General features: G+C 44.8%; 3 protein-coding genes across 3 annotated transcripts; 1 reads left to right on the forward strand and 2 right to left on the reverse strand.

Moving 5' to 3' along the window:
* Positions 1-75: 75 nt before the first annotated feature.
* PTCD1 (pentatricopeptide repeat domain 1) lies at positions 76-7,773 on the reverse strand. The gene is made up of 9 exons (XM_063314603.1): positions 7,726-7,773; positions 6,731-7,358; positions 6,066-6,206; positions 5,074-5,292; positions 4,249-4,350; positions 2,164-2,919; positions 1,830-1,946; positions 1,306-1,488; positions 76-386 (listed from the first exon to the last, which is right to left on the reverse strand). Exons 2-9 carry the CDS (start codon positions 7,199-7,201, stop codon positions 201-203), a joined length of 2,175 nt encoding a protein of 724 aa, XP_063170673.1. The 5' UTR covers positions 7,202-7,358; positions 7,726-7,773; the 3' UTR covers positions 76-200.
* A 330-nt stretch (positions 7,774-8,103) lies between these two features.
* On the forward strand, positions 8,104-13,770 carry CPSF4 (cleavage and polyadenylation specific factor 4). The gene is made up of 8 exons (XM_063314606.1): positions 8,104-8,289; positions 9,670-9,720; positions 10,181-10,333; positions 10,859-10,954; positions 11,248-11,341; positions 11,696-11,768; positions 12,557-12,727; positions 13,428-13,770. The coding sequence occupies exons 1-8, from the start codon at positions 8,187-8,189 to the stop codon at positions 13,494-13,496; spliced, it is 810 nt and encodes a 269-aa protein (XP_063170676.1). The 5' UTR covers positions 8,104-8,186; the 3' UTR covers positions 13,497-13,770.
* Positions 13,771-14,850: 1,080 nt separating this feature from the next.
* ATP5MF (ATP synthase membrane subunit f) lies at positions 14,851-18,365 on the reverse strand. The gene is made up of 4 exons (XM_063314610.1): positions 18,278-18,365; positions 16,723-16,830; positions 15,941-16,057; positions 14,851-15,002 (listed from the first exon to the last, which is right to left on the reverse strand). Exons 1-4 carry the CDS (start codon positions 18,291-18,293, stop codon positions 14,974-14,976), a joined length of 270 nt encoding a protein of 89 aa, XP_063170680.1. The 5' UTR covers positions 18,294-18,365; the 3' UTR covers positions 14,851-14,973.
* Positions 18,366-18,704: the final 339 nt, after the last annotated feature.

The raw sequence follows: 18,704 nt of genomic DNA on the forward strand, positions 1-18,704 counted from the left end.
TAGAAAAGCGTAATTTATTAGGACAGTATATTGCGGAGGATGAGTCTCGTTTTGTTCCAGGGACGCTTGGGTCGCAATTGTATATACACACCTAGGGTTAATTTGAGCTTCATGTGAACAGATGTCCACAGAATTAGCAATTTAAAAACGGTGTTGGTATCACAACTGATCTTCATCATTATGAACGGCCAACGGTTCCTTCATTGTTTCTCCTGGCTGCCATGGTCTTGTTCTGGCCCTGTGCTGTCTTTGCTTTCTGCCAGCTTCTTACTTCGGTATTTTGCCCAAGGATGTGGCGTATCTTCTCCCGGCATCCACTTAAGCCAGCGGAAATAGAAAGCTCGGAAGCCATCGATTTTCTCTAGATAACGGTCCCTTTTCTGGTACTGTGAGAAGAAAATGAACGTGCGTTATGAAAAGCATACCTTGTATCAGAACAGAGTTCTTGCAGGGAGGATTGTGTGATGTTAAACTCTCCCCAGAATCAATACAATTCAGAAGCGCTAATCTACATCCAATTGTTTCTGGCATGTCCTCTAGATTTTTGGACGTGGTTCTAGGCTTACAGGCCTGACTGTTTTCAAAGTCCTTCAACTGGAATGAGGTCCAAGTACAGACTCCTTGGATTCAAGTTTAACTCCTAGCAGTTTCATGGACACCACCACATAGTCCCTCTGCTATCTCGTGTGGTCTCTCATCTGGGCACTGACCATGTCTGAGCTCTTTGAGATTAGCCAGTTCTTGGCTTGGTGCTGCCACCCAGATGGGCAAATGTAGTAGTATGTCTCATTAAGGGGCATCAAATTGCAGAGAAAAAGCATCTCTGAACACAGTATCCCTCTGGGAGTTCGTTTTTACCGTGCAGGATCGGAGTAGGGCCCCAAATCTAGCTTTTCTCCAGAGATTCCTTGATTTCGGTAACCTAGTTTAGCAAGGGAAAGACTTTGCTTTTGTTGAACCATGAAGTGGGCTGGGCTGGGCTGGGAGCTGAAACCCTTGCTGATCCACTGCAAGTCACCCCAGAGAACCTGTTCTACCTTTAGCCCATGTCCGGTCTAGGAGACAGCATGAGAATGCAACCGGCACGAGCGAAATTTACTAGAACGGATGACGACGAGCCATTGAGTCAGCATCGCTTAATTGTACGGATAAAAGTGGGAATGGGATTTTCTTTGGCGGTGGGCATTTCACCTGCCAAGTAAAATAACTTAGTTTCGGTATTCATAGCAACTTAATGCTTTCCAAGCACTTGACATAAAGTTTAAGTTGGCTTAAGTCAGCTCAAACAAACAGAGGATATCTTACCTTATCAAAATTAGGGGGATACTGGGCTGCAAACTCCAGCTGGTTAATAACAACTTCGTTCGGAGCAACCTGGTTCCTGCTCATGTCTTTTAGGATCTCTATGAGGTAAGTGTAATGGAGTCTCTTCACGGCTGCGTTTATAAGTGCACCGTAGATCTGCACGTTGGGTTTTATTCCAGACCGCTAAAATAAATAAAGAGTCCCGAAACATTAAGACAAAGGCAATTGTGAAGAAGGGACGTAGGGACATGCCTGTCTCCGTAGGAATCTAGGCAAAGATTGAGGAGACAGCAGACCTTTTTATGCAGATTACTGCCTCAGAATTTTGAATTCACAGCATGTCTGTTAAAAAGTGGGTTATCTACCCTTGTCTTCGGAGCCATTTCACCAGTTTTCCCCTTCCAGGAAATCGTCTGAATCTCTTAGATCTATTAACGTTAATAAAAGGTTTTAGCCCTTGCAGGCCTCAATGTGGCTCTGTCCACCACCAGCCCAAACATTGTAGAAGCTAAATCCTTTTGTACCTTCATGTCTGACAGCAACTGCATTCCATCTTCCTGTTTGTGGCAGGCAATGGCTAAGTTACAAAATGTATATAGATCCGGTGAAATTCCTTTCTTCAACATTAAAGGCAACAAGCTCTGTAAATTGAAAAGGCATTAAACAAGGCCGTAGATATTCCCCCAAAGATGCAGTAACTACCAATTAAGCTAACATTTCTAGCAAAGCATTGTAGCCCCCAAAGTTTGCCTGAAAAATAAAGCAGGAATGAAAGTCTTAGAAAGTTCTTAACAAGCTGAATTTGGCTAATGCAGCACTCCCACAGCGGTGACCCACACCCTACAGTGATGATCTTACCTTTGCCCCCTCCAGATCGGCTCTCTTGCTCTTTTTTCTGATCAACGTATTAAAAAAAGCTACATCTGGTTTCAGGTTATTTTCCTCCATGACGGCCAACAAGGACGATTCTGACGGGCTCCCGGGTTCTACATTTTCGGCTAGCAATATGAACGTTCTAATATTTCCCTCCACCTCGTCGTCCTTCATTTTTTTTAAGAACCCTTCCAGGTTTCCCATCAGAGCTAGCCGGTCAGAGGGTGTTGCCACGGCCCCTAATGAAATCACGTTTGGAGCTGGGCTCTGCAAATCCAGCAAGTTGGGGAAGGGAAAGGCAGGCTCGGAGGGAGAGATTTCTTCTGTTGATTCTGGAACCAACTGGATCTGATCAGAGATCACCAAACTCCCGTCCGTAACACAGTCTGATAAATCAGAGTGATTGCTTCTCTTTGGCTTTGTACGGCCCTTAGTATCATCTCTGTTTCTGTTATGTTTCTCAGTTTTGCTGTCATTTTCCGGGAACATCTGCTTTTCCAGGGCTTCGACGTCTAATGACACTAAAGCTGGAACATTGCCTCTTTTCATTCTCGGACCCTTTGCTCTTTGCTCTCTGCCAGAATTCAGCCTCAGGACAGTTGGGTGTTCCTCCGAGGGTCTTAGTAACAGTTTAGAAGCCACTCCAGGGTCACCAAGGCTGCAGTATCTGGCAGCCGAGAGCATCAAATTGTAAGTGCACTGATCAGGTTTTCGGTCCAGCTTTGCCATCCGCCGCCAAACCTGTTTCAGAAAAAACACCACTGATCGTTAACGGATACCCATTCGTTCTGGATGATTAGATAAGTTATTGCCGGTAGCCTAAATGGAAATAAAAAGATGCAACCTAAATCTCACCAAACTTATACTACAGGGAGATTTATTTTTATAGAAAAAATGTATATATACCATCCACTCCAAGGATGATGAGACAGAACTAGTTCAATGCAACACCCTATTTAAAAAGCTGTAAACCCTCCATATTAAAGTTGACGAAGGCAGCCCAGGCCCACCACCCGTGCCAAAAGCCCATCTGAACGTGGTCTTTTGGAACCCCTCAGATCACAAGAGGCAAGTGGTTCTGAAGTGTGTGCACAGGTAGTCCTCGCTTAATGACTATTCATTTACTGACGGCTCAGACTTATGACAGTGCTGGGAAAAAACCTGACTTGCGATTGATCCTCACACTTACGTCGCAGCATCTCCCTGATCATGTGATCACGATTTGGGCACTTGGCAACCAGTTCACATTTTTGACCGTCACAGCATCCCATGGTCACGCAATCCCCATTTTCAGCCTTCCTGGCTGACTTCTGGCAAGCAAAATCAACGGGGAACCGCGTGATTTGCTTAACGATCACGTGGTCTGCTTAACAACTGTGGTGATTTGCTTAACCACTGCCACAAAAAAGGTTGTACAACCAGGTTGGATACGCTTAATGACCACTTCGCTTAGCAATTAAAATTTGGGTCTCAATTGTTGTTGTTAAGGACTACCTGTATGTGTGGGGAGGGTACCATCAGTGCAAAGACACACTTGTGTGTCTCCACTCCCTTGACCTCCTTCAGGATGGGCAAACCAGATCGGCTAAATCTGAATCAAAAAGACATTTCTCTGCCATGCAGGGTTTTATCAATCCAAACCAACACTTAGAATTGGACCTGGTAACAAATGGAGTGAGCAAAGCTCAGATACAACACTGCTAATCCCAAACTACCCTTGTACTAAATTATTTGCAGAATTTGGTATATTTGGTTTGTCTTTCCTTCCAAAGACAGCCCCCTTGAATCCCGAAAGCCCCTTCTGCATAATAAACTGGGATTTTAAATCCATTTCAACCCCTGCTTCCTGGAGGATTATACCTTACACAACAATAAACTATAAGATATGCCAACTTGCAGATTTATTTTTCTCTTCGATTGGGCTTGCAAAATTAATAATTAATAAATGCATTAGAGAAAAAAAGGGATGACAAAGCAGCACCTTAAGAGAAATAGCTTTGGACAACGAAAGTGTAGGAAGAGCTTGGTTTGTTCCCACCACTGGAAGGGAGCAAAAAGCGGAAAACAGACCTGCAAAGCGTAACGGAACCCATTCTCTTTGTCGTTTATGCATCCCATGAGCAGGACGTTGAACGTGTCCGTGGTGATTTGATGGCCCTTCCCCACCATTTCCTGAGAAAAGACGAGGATTCCATAATTACTCTTCAGTGCAGAGATGTAACAAAAGACCAGCTCTTCTGTAATATGACATTTCCAGAAAACAGATCTCTAGAAATTTCCCATGACGTTCTTAAGAACCAAGGATGTGTTCTTTTGCTGAGGTCCCCCAGAGAGCTGCAGAAAGTGATGTGTTTTAGGCAACAAAATACCTGTACTAAACCATCATACACTTTGTCTGGTTTTGGCTTAATATGTCGTAAGAGCGAGACACTATGTTTATAAACCTGATCTATGGGTGTACTGCAACATATGAACCCTGCCATAGTCTAAAGCTTGTGAAGACTAGAAACAGCCAGTTTCTAGGATTCCAGCATCCATTTTTTTTGCAAAAACAGAAGTGCTTCTGTTCTTGTTTATGCAGATGGTTCCAAGGCAGGTGAACAACAAAGAATTCCAAGGGATACATTTCATGACAACCATTTTCCCAGTTGCAACCTCAGAAATTCCTGTTGAGCCTCATGTTGACATTTGTGGAACACAATGATACTGCTTATTTACGACCCTAATTGCCCAGAGTCGCTGGGAGTCCAGCAGCGTATAAATTTAATAAATTATCATTATGGAAGATTTATGCCATATTTTGAATATGAGGTTTCTAAGGCAGCTGATAGAAACAACTTTACAAACAGACCTAGACAGTCATAAATTTAAACCAACCAATCACTTTTTTTTTACCTTTAATATATCGAAGCACATGTGGAGATCTGAACACAGAGCACAGACTTTCAACAAAGCGCGATATGCAATTGGATTCAACTCCAAGCCTTTTTGTATCAGTTCCTGACGTAGCTTAAGTGCGCTCTGCAGACCGCTGTCTTTCCAGGGCGACTCCGCGCAGGCATTGAACAGGGCTGTGTATGTGGCAAGGGTAGGCGTCAGGCCTCGCTTTTTCATCTGCCTCCCAATAACATAACAAGACAAAAGCTTAATAAAGAAAAACACTAAAGCAATCCGTCACCTGTGCAATTATACAGCATTTAGAAGGACTGGGATGCTTTTGAAGTATTTGTTAGAATGAGTATAAGTTACATTCATGATCTTATAAATGGCTGCTGTGCGGGAATACTGTAATATTTAATATAGATTTAAAAAAAGGAGCATAAAACAAATAATGTAGTGTCTAATTACAGGAATAAAACAAATGCAAACTAGTCTACAGATAGTCGTCGCTTAATGACCAACAACCAGAATTTTGGTTGCTAACTGAAAGGGTCATTAAGCAAATCTGACCCGATTTTACGACCTTTTCGTGGTGGTCATTAAGCGAATCACGTGGTTCCCCACTGATTTTGCTTGCCAGAAGCCAGCTGGGAAGGCTGAAAATGGGGATCACATGACCACAGGATGCTGTGACAGTCATAAATGCGAACCAGTTGCCAAGTGCCCAGATTGTGATCACTTGACTGTGGGGATGCTGTGATGGTCATAAGTGGGAGAACCGTCACTAAACAAATGGTTAAGTGAGGAGTACCCGTACCAGATTGGCCATGTAATTTAGGAAATATACGAGGAAGCATCAGTGGGAAATTAGATATCAATTAGGTTTCCAATTGGATTGGATCCATCCAATCACTGATTTAAACCAGCCATTTTTTCTTATTCATTTCAATCAACCCCCCCGGCTGGCAGAAATTTCCTTTGAAAGTAATTTAGCTTGGGGCATTTACATCATTGTAGAGCCTGAAGGCCTTCTTCAGGTAGCCAGCTCGGCCACATCCACCAATCAGCACCGTGTAGTTGCTCTCCTCAGGCCAGAGACGTTCTTCCTTCAGCATCCGTATCTCAAACAGATCTAGGGCCTCTGCCAGCTACAGAGAAGACAGTTAGGAGGGGGATTAACTGTGAAACCCCACAAAACCGGACAAGACCAAGGAAGTCAAAACTACACACTGCAGTATGCAAATCTGGGGTAAGCATAGCGAACTCATCAAGCCAGAGTCACTCCGCACAATTTGAAATGTTTCCTCTTGCTACCTATGTATCTCTACAGTATACCTGTATACTATATATACAGGTAGGCCTGTATATATGCACTAACAGTGTTCTTAAACTAAATATATAGAATGAAACTTGCCTCTTTCATGTGAAGTTGCCCAAAATTGAAATAATTAATTAAATAGATCGTGATCTCCCAGGGAACCCCTTGTGACTTCTCACAGAACCCAAGGCTGCCACGGAACCCTGGTGGAGAAACCCTGCCCTATAGGGTAGGCTGGAGTAAGAAACCGTTGCCTTGGGACCAGATCTTCCCCCTGTCCTTCAGGGCCATTCTCTATGCCCTCTACACCCCATTTCTTAAAAAGAGAAAGAAAAGCACAGCCAAGGAAATGACCTTTCCTTTCTTTATCAATGCCTTGCACTGCAAAAAATACCAGTATGAGGTATTCCTTCGGCCTCGCCTCGGTTTTACTTCTGATTCCTCCTCCGCCTCGTCTTCGGTTTGGAGCCGCAAGTTGTGAAAATCAGCCGATGCTGCACGAAAAAAGCGCCTGGAAGAATATTTCTGAGTCAGCAACCCAAAGCTTTCATCGGCATCTAATTTCTCCTCTTCCTCCTCCTCTTTAGGAAGGGCTTCTGATGAGCTGGCCATCTCTTTCGAATCCCTGCTGTGTAACTTGTAGACTGCCAGGGACGTGGTAATAAGCCTCCGGTCCAGAAAACCTGTGGATTGTGGGCTTTGGGGCCATATCAGTCTTTTTCCAGGAACGACTCTTAAACTGTGCACAGAACAAAGCCAAGGACAGACAGAACCCCTTTGGGTAAATATTGTGGAGAAGCAACGGCCTATCCGCCAAGGAACCATGATGATCTCGCCTTCCTTTCTCTCATCACCGGATCAGGGAGCCGGATCCTGAAATCCAGATCCAGGGAATTCGGATTGCAGTTCAAAAGAGTGCCGCCTGCTTTCCTGGGAAAATTATGCGAAGCAGCAGGGAAACGTCTTTATTGCGTGAGCCATCCTACAAATTAGAAAAATAAAAATAAAACGTTAAAGTAATGTTTAAATTAAAACTTTTAAAAACACTTATCAGATTTTTATCAGGCCTCCTCGCACTCCTGTGGGAAAGGCACTGAGAGCCGGGCTCAAGTCCGGGAGGCGTCGGGCCTGTCCCTCGCGCCTTCTCTCTCAAATCTCTACCGTGGCAGCCTACCCTGCAGGGTTGTGGTTGAGGGGGAAAATGGGAGGGAGGGAGGAGCGCTACGTACGAGCTCTCGAGAGGCGGAACAGAAATCGAACAGATTAATAAATAGATGAATGAAATAACTGTCGGGCGAGTTTAAAAAATCCCTCCTGAAAGAGATTACCGGCGCCCTGAGCATGCTCACCGCCTGGCCCGGCGCGGCCTTCTCCTCTCGGTGTCCGCGCCCACGAGGGGGCGGAGCTTCTCAGGGAGGGACGCCCCACCGCTCGCCCTCCACGGGCGCGTGCGTGGATAGGTCAGTCCATCCCCCTTTCTCTTCCCATTGCCCAATCAGAACGGACCTCCTTTTGATTGGCTGGAGGGGGCAGGAAAAGCCCGCCTTCCGGCGTCTACCTCACGGGCTAGGACCCGCTCTCCCATTGGCTCAACGCAGGGGGCGACGGGGCACGAGTCCCAGCGTGCCTCGCGCGCGAGGCTGCGTTCCGATTGGTCCAGCCGGTGGCGCGCGCTGCCGCCTCCTCCTCCTCCTCCGCCCCCCGCGGCTCGGCCAGTTTTCCCTCAGGGCTGCTCCCGGCGGAGTGGAGGCACCTTGCGCGGAGGTCGCGGCCCTTTTCGCCCCCCGGTCGGCCTCTCCCTGCCGCCGCCATGCAGGAGCTGATCGCCAGCGTGGACCACATCAAGTTCGACTTGGAGATCGCGGTGGAGCAGCAGCTGGGGGCGCAGCCGCTGCCCTTCCCGGGCATGGACAGTACGTGAGGGAGCCCTGGGACGCGGCGGCCCGGCCAGAGGCCTTCCGGCTCGCCAGAGTCCAGGACTCTTTTCCCCACCCAGATGGGTTGGACGACCGTGCTCCTCATTCTCTGGCCGCACAGCCTGAAAGACGTGACGCTAGAGGAAGAAGGGAGGAGGAGGGAAGAGGAAGAAGCGCACACAGGGACCAGCAGGAATGGGTTTCCGTCGGGAGTTCCCTTTCCTTTGTATTAAGGCATAAACTAGGGCATGACATACCCATGGTGACTTTGGGCCAGTCCCTGTTTCTCAGCCCAACCCACCTCATGGGGTTGTTGTGAGGAAAATAGGCAGGAGTGTTATGTATTTATGTCAAAAGATAAAAGGGATAAACATCTAATAGTAACAAATTCAGATAAATAACCCACCTCACAGGGTGGTTGTGGGGAAAATAGGAGGCAGGAGTATTAGGTATGTTCACCGCCTTTATTTAAAAAAAGGAAGGATAAAAATGTATTAATAATCCTGTTATCTTTTCCTGAAATAATGCCTCACTGGCCGCATTTGTGCAACATGCTTAACCAGTTCAGGGAATGACCCAGCAGCTGCACCCACATAACTTGGTAAACTTGGCTAGGGGGTTGGGGAGTGGCTAAGTGGGTTGACTAAATTTAAATGGTTCATGGTTCGTTGTATCAGGTGTACCCCGAAACTGGGATCATTCAGGGACCTGCTCTGGCATGTTGTGTGAACACAGTTGTTGAGGTCAGTGGGATTTCCAGGTAGAAGACAATGCAGGGAAAGGCAGCTTTTGGGTGCCCTCCAAATGTTTGGGATTTTAACTCCTTGAAGTCTTAGCAAGCAGCGAGAACCAAAGGATTTTGAGAGTTGTAAGCCAAAATGATTCTTCCCACTGCCACCCCCACCCCAGCATAACCTTTAAAAGGATGGAATATTGGCTTCTACAGGATGTGATTCTCCCTGGGCTAGATTATACTGTATATACCTTCCTAATGAAGAGTTGAAAATGCATCCCTAGGATTATAAACTATTTCAGTAAACAGGAAATTACTCTATGATGCTTTTGGGTGAAGAAGAATACAGATGATCTCTCAGAGGAATGGTGAATGTGTTACGATTGGCCTGTGTTTGTGATCCACACAAACTTGTTTAAAAACAAAAACTGGGAAAACCTTTTTTGGATTTCAGTTTGTTACATAGCAAATTAAGGGCACAGATACATCTAAGTGTTGTGAGCCTATATAATGTGGCTGTTAAAACAAGCCATGAACATCCATCTTGGATTTGTCTGCAGTTTGATAGTGTAACTGATCATTAAAAAAATTGCTTAAACTGTAATTGCAATAATGAGACCTGCATTGTGCATCTTTCTTCACAGAGTCGGGTGCTGCCGTCTGTGACTTTTTTCTAAAGGCAGCTTGTGGGAAAGGTAAGCTATGATTGCAGATATTCTAGAAGGCTGAAAGAGAGGGGAGGAGTTAAAAATTCATAATCTGTTCTACTGTCACTTCTTTATTGTGAATCATTAGTTTTTATTCTGTCAGTGTATCCTTTTCATCACCTATATTCTGAGCCTCATATTTTTAATCTTGTGGGTTTACAAATTGAGCTCTCAGAATAAAAATCATATGCAAAGATCTCATAGCATAAGTTCTTATTAAAACATGGTAACTCTTGGTCATTATATCTGCCTAGAAGGCTCTACTGGAGAGAAGGTGAATTTACTGTATTAATAGCTTATAATTTTTTTAAAAAAAGATGTAGATTAGCTATTCCCTTGTTGCCTTAACATGTTTTATATCTGCAAATTAGAGCAACAATATGGTGTACAGGCATTTTGTACTGATTTCTTACCATATATCCTATCTCCTTTTCGTATTTCATGGCAGGGGGGATGTGTCCCTTCCGGCACATCAGTGGTGAAAAGACAGTGGTTTGTAAGCACTGGTTACGAGGACTGTGCAAGAAAGGGGACCAGTGTGAATTCTTGCATGAGTATGACATGACCAAGATGCCAGAATGTTACTTCTATTCAAAATATGGTAAGGGAAAATGTAATAATGAATTGCTGCCATTTAAACTTGACTTTTGCAGGGGGATGTGCTCAGTAGGGTACTGTGGTATGCATTTCATCCATTGTTCTGGCAAAGCTTACCGTAACGAGTTTTATGATTTCAAGCTGCAGTGACTTATTTGAGATGTTAATGGAAAAAATGAGATTTCAACCAAAAGTGCATTGATTTGTAAGTCAGTCACTTGACTATTACGCTACCGCTTGGTGACAGTAGGGTATTTTGAATCGTGGTAGAACGAATGGTGTGTGGTCAGTCCTGCAGTGATTCCTGATAACATGCTTGCCGTCACCTCTTGATAGGACTCTCGATGTTTAAGTTACCAGTTTCTTTACACCCCTGCTCAGGGGTGTGTATGTGTACGAGATTAGCAGGTTGCACGTTACACCTCAAAGTGAGTGGCGATGAAAGGGTCAGGCGCTTGACTTGTTCTTGAAATCACGTTCGTGACTCTTCATGACTTGGTGCGCTGAAGCTGGTGATTGTCTGTTGCAGGGGAATGCAGCAACAAGGAGTGTCCATTCTTGCATATTGACCCAGAATCTAAAATCAAAGATTGCCCTTGGTATGACCGGGGTTTTTGTAAACACGGTAGGTATTCAACTTGTGGCTGTTGGTAGCTGGACTGCCTTTGGTACACAGATTTCTGTAGAAATAAGGCCAAGCTTGCAAAGTCTCAGGCTTGACTTTTGGCCCTTGAAAACTTACCTTCACTTCTGAAGAAACACTTTTATTTCTAGTTATAGAGAATTGTCTGAACACGGGCAACTCTTGGTGCTTGAAAACTTAGAAATCTCAGGTTGCCTTTGGTGAGGTTAGTGTTAGGGGGAAAGACTTGTGTGCCCTGCACTTTCCTTGTGTAAAATCTACGTTTTATGTTGTAGGTCCTCTCTGCAGACACAGACACACACGGCGTGTTATTTGTGTGAATTACCTGGTAGGCTTCTGTCCAGAAGGGCCTGCGTGCAAATTCATGCAGTGAGTATGTTCTGGGATCTGTCCGAAAAGTCTCCACTCACCTTACACTACTAAGCCACAGGGGGGGTGCAGTTTTCAGAGAATTCATCTAAATCCTTTCCGAAGTGTCAAGCCTAGGTCTTGTGCTGTTCCTCAAACATTCATCCTCAAAATATTTAGCTGGTAACTATAGCTTCTGTATCCGTAAAGCAGTATATAGTATGAAACGGAATCCCCATTTTCAAGAGGGTATCACTTCCAAAGCTCAGCTCAAAGTACTCCTGGGAGAATTAGATTCTAATCATGGATTTTTTATAATTAGTTTGGTCTTCCTGTCTTTCCATACGTGCATGATCTTTTTCTTTTGAAAAACAGTCCTCGATTTGAACTTCCCATGGGAACCACAGAGCAGCCTCCGCTCCCACCACCAGCGCAGCCACAACAAAAGGTGAGCTAGGCTGCTTTTTCAGGCCGTTTCTAGAGGTTGCAGACTCATCATCTTTGAACTGACTTCCTTAAAGTCTGTCTAAACACTTGAATTGTACACATTTATTGCTGCTAGGGATGCTTCTCCTTTTATAGAGGCGCTTAAGAATGATTTGTGGAGGAGAGGTCTGGCCAATAACGTTCGGAGTAGGAGGAGTAATTTAATTTATTGTGCACTTTTAACTAAGGGCACTACAAACGTAGGCTAAAACCACAGGTAGTACTACAATCAAACTGCCTCAGGATGGTAACACTGCACAGAAAGACATTGCCCACCGAAGGGAAGAGAACATTGGATATGCTTAATACGGGCACCTTTCTTCTCTTCCTGCGTGCCTGGAGCATTTGAGGCAGAATTTGAGAGCTCCCCCATCGTCAGTTAAATAGTGCTCTTTTTCTGTTGCGGCATTTGTAAAATCATGGCCAAGAAGAACGTATCTTGGCAGCTGCTTTGGAAGACCTGAGAAAAAGGTTTAAGCAGAATCTCCTCATCTACTAGTTGGGCTTAGATAAAGCTGTGATCACGTGGTAGGTCCCAGGACTGCAAGTTTATGGGGAGTTTGAAAGGATTCACAACATTTCTCTTACGCTGTAACCTTGTCATGGGGTAGTTTTGTGGAGGCGTGTGGATTTCTTCTCGCCCCATGGGCCCATGTCTGGGGCAATGTTCTTCTGATTCTTGTCTGATGTTAGCAGAGAAAGCTGCCTCTGAGGTGCTTACGTATTGTGCGGGCTGTTTTCCCTCTTCAGCAAAACAATAACACGCCATTACAAAGGTCATCCTCTCTCATCCAGTTGACGAATCAGAACTCTTCTCCCAACCAACAGAGGACTCCACAGGTCATTGGGGTTATGCAGTCCCAAAACAACAGCATAGGGAACAGAGGCCCACGCCCCCTGGAGCAGGTCACCTGCTATAAGGTAAGGTAAGCAGCCGAGGCTGCATCTTGTTAGGGAACGAGATGCGCAGGGGATTTTGATTTGGGCAGTTCCACCCCCAGTCCTGAATTCTGGAGGTGAGACAATAACGTGTCATGCTTCCACTGCTTTAAAATTGGATACTCCCCCCCGATTCTGGAGTGTGGAATTTGGGAAACGATCCTCGTCTTCTTAGTGAAAAGTGAGAAAAGTACGGTAAGATTTTTTCCCCCTACTTCTACCCAAAGTAGACAACATTTTTGAAATCTGTAGGATTATAGTCTAATACAGGGAATGAAGGCTAATAATAGAATGGCCTGGAAAGTGTTAGCCTGAAATCATAAACACATCTTGGTAGAACTGTGCTGTATGCTATGGCTTTCCCTGTGATTGTTACTACCATGCCATATTTAGCCATATGGAGCGTAAGTTTTCATGGGAAAACCTGCCCATGTACATATATATCCTGTCTGTCCAGATGCAAACAGTGGGATATAAAACAGCAAGTTTATTGATTTATACTATAAGAATATTGTTTTGAAAAATGCAAAAGTGTTGATGCTTCTAACTATGGACTTGGGGGGGGGCTACTTTAGAAAAAAGCAGAGGTTTTCTATGATTGTGAATATCCAGATTAAAGTGTTCATTAAAAGCTGCTAGTTGTATGTACTTTAAGACCTTAACATTTTTCTCTTCTCCCTAGTGTGGTGAAAAAGGACATTATGCCAACAGATGTACCAAAGGACATTTGGCCTTCCTTAGTGGGCAATGAGCCAGCAGACTTTACAGCATTTTTATATACTGTATATAATTAGGAGCTGAATTATCTCTACTGTCATCTTGAACTATTGAACCACCTTTTTTACACCTGCACCAAAGGACTGGCCAGTGAAAGGATTACTTGATCTGCAACTACTATTCTTTTCTGGTATTTCCTTGTTCTAATTTTTAAGGCTAGAACTTGTTCACAGAATGTAATGTGAAAGCAGCCTGAAGAAGCAAAGTTAATACACAAGCCTTCTGAAATAAAACATTTGGGATAGGGATTTTTGGTTCAAAAGGGTGGTGCTTCTTCATAAACATTTGGCCTGGAAGTCTTTGTTCTTTCAGCAGTCCTTGGCCATGGATGGCAGAAGGTGATAAATGTGGCAGTGATTGCTCAGCTCTGCTTTGTTTTGCATCTTTGTGCTCCTGGCCTGGGCTGAAGGCTAATTCAAGATGGAATTGCAACTCATTGCTTGTAGCAGATCATCTTGTTCACCAGGAGGAAGAGAGGCGGCCCAGTGTGAATTTGCCTACAGCTATACTGTAGCTTATCCCTGAAGTTTTTTTTTTTTTTTTTACAAAGTTCTTTTTTACTGCCAAGGTTAGTGGCTGAACAAATATGGGTAGAAAACTCCAAATGAAAAGTGACCTTAGGCTTATGGGAATATAAAATCTTCCCTTCATTCTGAAAGTAATCCAAAATGTGTGCCTCTGTGATGCAATTTTAATATGCAAAACATTAAAAAGTGATCAAAAGTTCCCTAGAAGCATGATGTTCTGATATCCAAAATTCTTAGAACCGAAAACAAAAACCTGAACTCGTCATAGGAGTAACCTGCAGTTCTTTAAAGAAAGAGCTCTGCTGCAGAACAAATATTTTGTGATGTCATTAAGTTTGATTTGGAAGACAGTCATAAATATGTAATTCCAGCCACAAACCAGAATTATTCCGAGAACCTGGAGTATGTTTTCTAGTCACTGGTGTACCATATTTCCTATGTGCTCAGCTTTCTCCTTTACTCTTTGGAAAGTGAGCTATATGGATTTCAGTCAATAGGATTTCCTTTAAAACTACAGTATAACAGCTTTATACTCCTAACGCTGAATTACCTGCTACTGAAGCAAACTCCTCAAATGCAGCAAAACTGCAAAGATTCAGCCCCCAAAAATAAAATAAAATGAAGCTTTGGAGTATTCTTGTTCAAAACAAAGCCGGGCATTTTTCATCCAAGAGGGAAAAAGAGACTACTATTTCAAAAAAAGTGTGTTTAACATTCTAGATCTTGGTGAAGCTGGAATTATATCGTCAAATACTTAGATATTCATCTGTCTGCTAGCGTTGAAATTAGCTCTACCAGACATAGGCTGAATATTTTATTATTGGTCTCAGCATACATTTGATATTTTGTAAGAGAAATCCAGAGGTCAGCAGCTTTTTGTTAACCGGTCACAGCAAGGCGACTTGCGTTCTTGTCCATGGAATCTCAGTGATATTTCCTCCAGCGCTCCTCCTCTGAACAATGAAACAGTTTGGTTAGACTGAAATTTCCTTAAAATTCTCATACAGAAACTAGCTTTTATTTAAAACATTTCTACATAAGGCCAGGGAAATCTGAATAAGACAACTGAACTCTTAACAGTTCTGTCAGGTATCTGGGATGGTGAATAGGGGAAAATGTAGTCTAGCACAGTGCTGCTCAACCTTGGCAGCTTTCAGATGTGTGGACTTCAACTCCCAGAGTTCCCCGGCCAGAATGCTGGGAGTTGAAGTCCACACACCTGAAAGCTGCCAAGGTTGAGAAACACCGGTCTAACAGGTGTCCTGTCAATTCTCGATCTTGGCTGCAATTACCAGATTTCTGGGAGAATAGATGTTAATCTGCAGATGGCACTTTGTACCTACAATCTCAAAGAAAGGCCTATTTGCCACCTGTTCTTTTAGATTACAAGGCTGGTCAGAAGTGAGGTGAGACATAGTGAGTAGGAATCCTAGAAACAGAATCTGACCAGTGAGTTTAACTCTGGTGGACAGAATTAAATAAACCCTTCTCAGCCTCACAAACATTCTAATGCAATGCTGATCAAGAAACCTGCCTTAAGCTGCTGTAACGCCTCATATCTGTTCAACAGCAAAACCGCTTAGCTCTCCCCTTGCAGCAGGTGAACAGGGCTGTGTGGCTATTTTATCTCTCCACCTCATACAATCTCTCATGTTCAGGGGGCTTTACTCATGTCATATGAACGTCACCTCTCTCCACTTTCAGGAACCAGAATTTAAAACAAAATTGATTTCAAATCCAAGTTTTTGTAATTTGATTCCGCTGTGTTCAGACGAGGAAGGCCAGCCTTTGAACACAGCCAAAAACATCTGCCATCCCATTAACTTACTACGGAATCTTGGCACATAGTGAGAACGTAGTGTAGGTTGTTGTTTTTTTTAAATTTACTTACTGAGCCGGTCATATACTGTATAATAGCTGAAAATCACGTAAGCCGTTATTATCATGGCAGGACCGGTGATGCCGCATTTCTTCACATCCCAGTATTTTGCGTAGAATCTGTTGTGGCCTAATAAAAGTGGAATCCCACCTTAGAAGTCAGGGTGATGGACACAGGTCATTGAGAATCACAGCTTGAAAAAATAAGAAAACGCACATCTAGCGGCAACAAAAATGGACGAAAGAAGGAAAACCCGAGGCCACAATTAGAGATCGTTTTTATCGGGAAGTGAATCCCGATAAACTTAGCAGGTTAAGTGGAATTGTCCGCTGGGAGTCCTTGGGGCTGTGGTCCAACGACTTAATTCCTTTTTCAGTACCCAGAAAGTTTTACCACTCAACCATCTCAACCAGCAACAATTGATCAAACATATGCACGTTAAAATACCAATTTAGAGGGCCAGGAGACGAGCTCAAATCCAGTTACGACCCCAAGATGAAAACAGGCTTGCAGCTCCCCTTAGGCTGCAGAGCCCAATGGAAATTTTAGTAGCTAGTCAATATTTCAGTCAATACCTGCAGGTGAATTACGTTTTTCCAAGTCATTTTACTGACAAGCCAAAATACTTCCATGAAGCTAGTGGTCTTTACTAACCACATACTCTCTAGCCACAGCACTGTTGACGTAACTTAATAATGGAATTCTGAAATGCTACTTTCATGGAAATTCCAATATACGCCTTGTAAATTCCTAAGGAATATTCTCCCCCAAAGTAAGATTTTCCAAATACTAACCTCTCCTGCAAGCTTCAAAGATTGCTCTGGGGGTGTAGTTTCGTGATCCTAGCCAGGTGGGCAGCTGACCCAGTTTCACATCCATGAGCTTCATATCTCTAATAGGTACTAGAAAAAGAACCCCAAACATGGGAAGGAACGCAGCATTTAGGAATTATCGCCAAGAGATCAATATAATTTACGATTGTATCCCTGTTTTAGTTGGATACACAACACTGTTTTCTTCATGTAACAGTAGCCAAATATTTAAGAAAAACATTTATGTCCCTATCGACGGGCCTTTCCAGGACTGGGAGAGAAAAAGCAGCCCAGAGGAGATCCTATCAGGAGCTGTTTAACATTACTCTCCTTGTAGGAGGGAGCCCTATTAATCTACAGCTGCAAAAGAATCAGGAGGAGCCTGGTTGCTCCTTGTCTGCAAAGGCAGAAGCTTTCGGGAGCTGTGGCTCCCTTCTTCAGATGCACAGAGCGCTAAAGAGATGTTGGATTTGAACTGGGATGAAGGGAGGGGAAGATGGCTGGTTATACAGAGGCGGGTTAGATGGCAGACCGGCTACAGGTATCTTATCAGTTAGCAACCGCAATGGGTTAAAAACCCAATTTAAATCCTCCATCCCTGTGTTCCTCAGCCTTGGCAACTTTAAGCTGTGTGGACTTCAACTCCCAGAATTCCCCAGCCAGCATGCTGGGAGTTGAAGTCCACACAGCTTAAAGTTGCCAAGGTTGAGGAACACTGGCCAAGCCCGTCTAAATGCATCTAATGAAGGGAGCTGCAGCTGTCAAGAACTTCCAGAAATCCAAAAGCCACATTCAGATGATGCTTCCATCCCCCGCCCTCCCTTCTCTTTTAAGAATGAAGGAAAACCGTGGCAGGCAAGCAAGCCAGCAAGGTGCCCGCGGGACTGAATTCCTGTCGGGATCATTGGCTTTGGTTCCAAAGGGAGGCAGCCCATCCGCTCTCCAAAAGACAAGAACCACGTTTATTATTCTCCCCCCCCCCCAATTTTCGTGCTTGCAAAATCTTGGCCTGGGATGATGGTTAGCGCGGCGGTGGTCGGTTGCTCGGCTGCTCGTGATGCCAGAACGTCGTGCAGTTTTTTTTAAAATTATTCTGCTTTTAAATGCAGGCCTCCCATCTCCAACCCAGGACACGTGCATTTAAGAAATAAAAATAACATTTCTTTCTTTCCCCCCAAACCCTTGCAAGCAGTTTCTTCCTGCATCTATGGGGAGAGACAGCATAGATCTTTGGAAGTGCGGTGGGGGGGGGGGTGGGGGTGGGGGGGGGGCGGACGAAGCTTCCCCTGCTGCCTTTCTGCCTGGCGCGCTCGCGAGACAAGACGAGCTGGTGCCCCCTCGCCCCCGCCCGGTGGACTCTAGAGCCCATCATCCCAAGCCGCCGGGGCTCAGGGTGCTACAGTCCCAAACGTCCGCGCAAAACACGTCCGGGCTGCCTCACCCGGTTTATCTGGGAGGAAAGAGGCGACCTGCGGGTCACGGGGAAACCGGGGGGGGGGGGTCACCTTGCACTCTCCCGCCCCCGAGAAAGACTCACCAGGTCGATCCGCCATCTTGCGGCTGCCAAGGACCACCCGGGGTTTCCGTCCGCAAAGGTTGCCGGGAAGAAGCGGAGCGCGCAGGCGCGGGAGAGCCGCTGGGAAGAAGGTCCTCCTCTCCGCAGGGACCTCCTGGGCGGGGCTAGGGGCAGGGCGGGGCTGTCCGGAGCCGGCGAAGGCAAGAGGAGGGGGTGGGGCGAGTATGGTGGCGGACGATTTAACGGCTTTTTAAATTTAAATGATTTAATAATTTAATTTAATAGCTCTGATAGCATTTTCATTCTCTTCCCCTGCCAGGAAGCCCCGATCGAGCGATTTCCTTTGCACCAGCCGTTCCCAAACTTCCTGCTCTCAGGACCCTTCCCTCTTTTAAAAAGGATGGAGGACCCCAAAAGAGCTTTCGTTGGCATGGGTTATATGGATCGG

The sequence above is a fragment of the Candoia aspera genome, chromosome 14 (assembly GCF_035149785.1).
Source record: "Candoia aspera isolate rCanAsp1 chromosome 14, rCanAsp1.hap2, whole genome shotgun sequence".
In the NCBI taxonomy this organism is placed as follows: Eukaryota; Metazoa; Chordata; class Lepidosauria; order Squamata; family Boidae; genus Candoia; species Candoia aspera.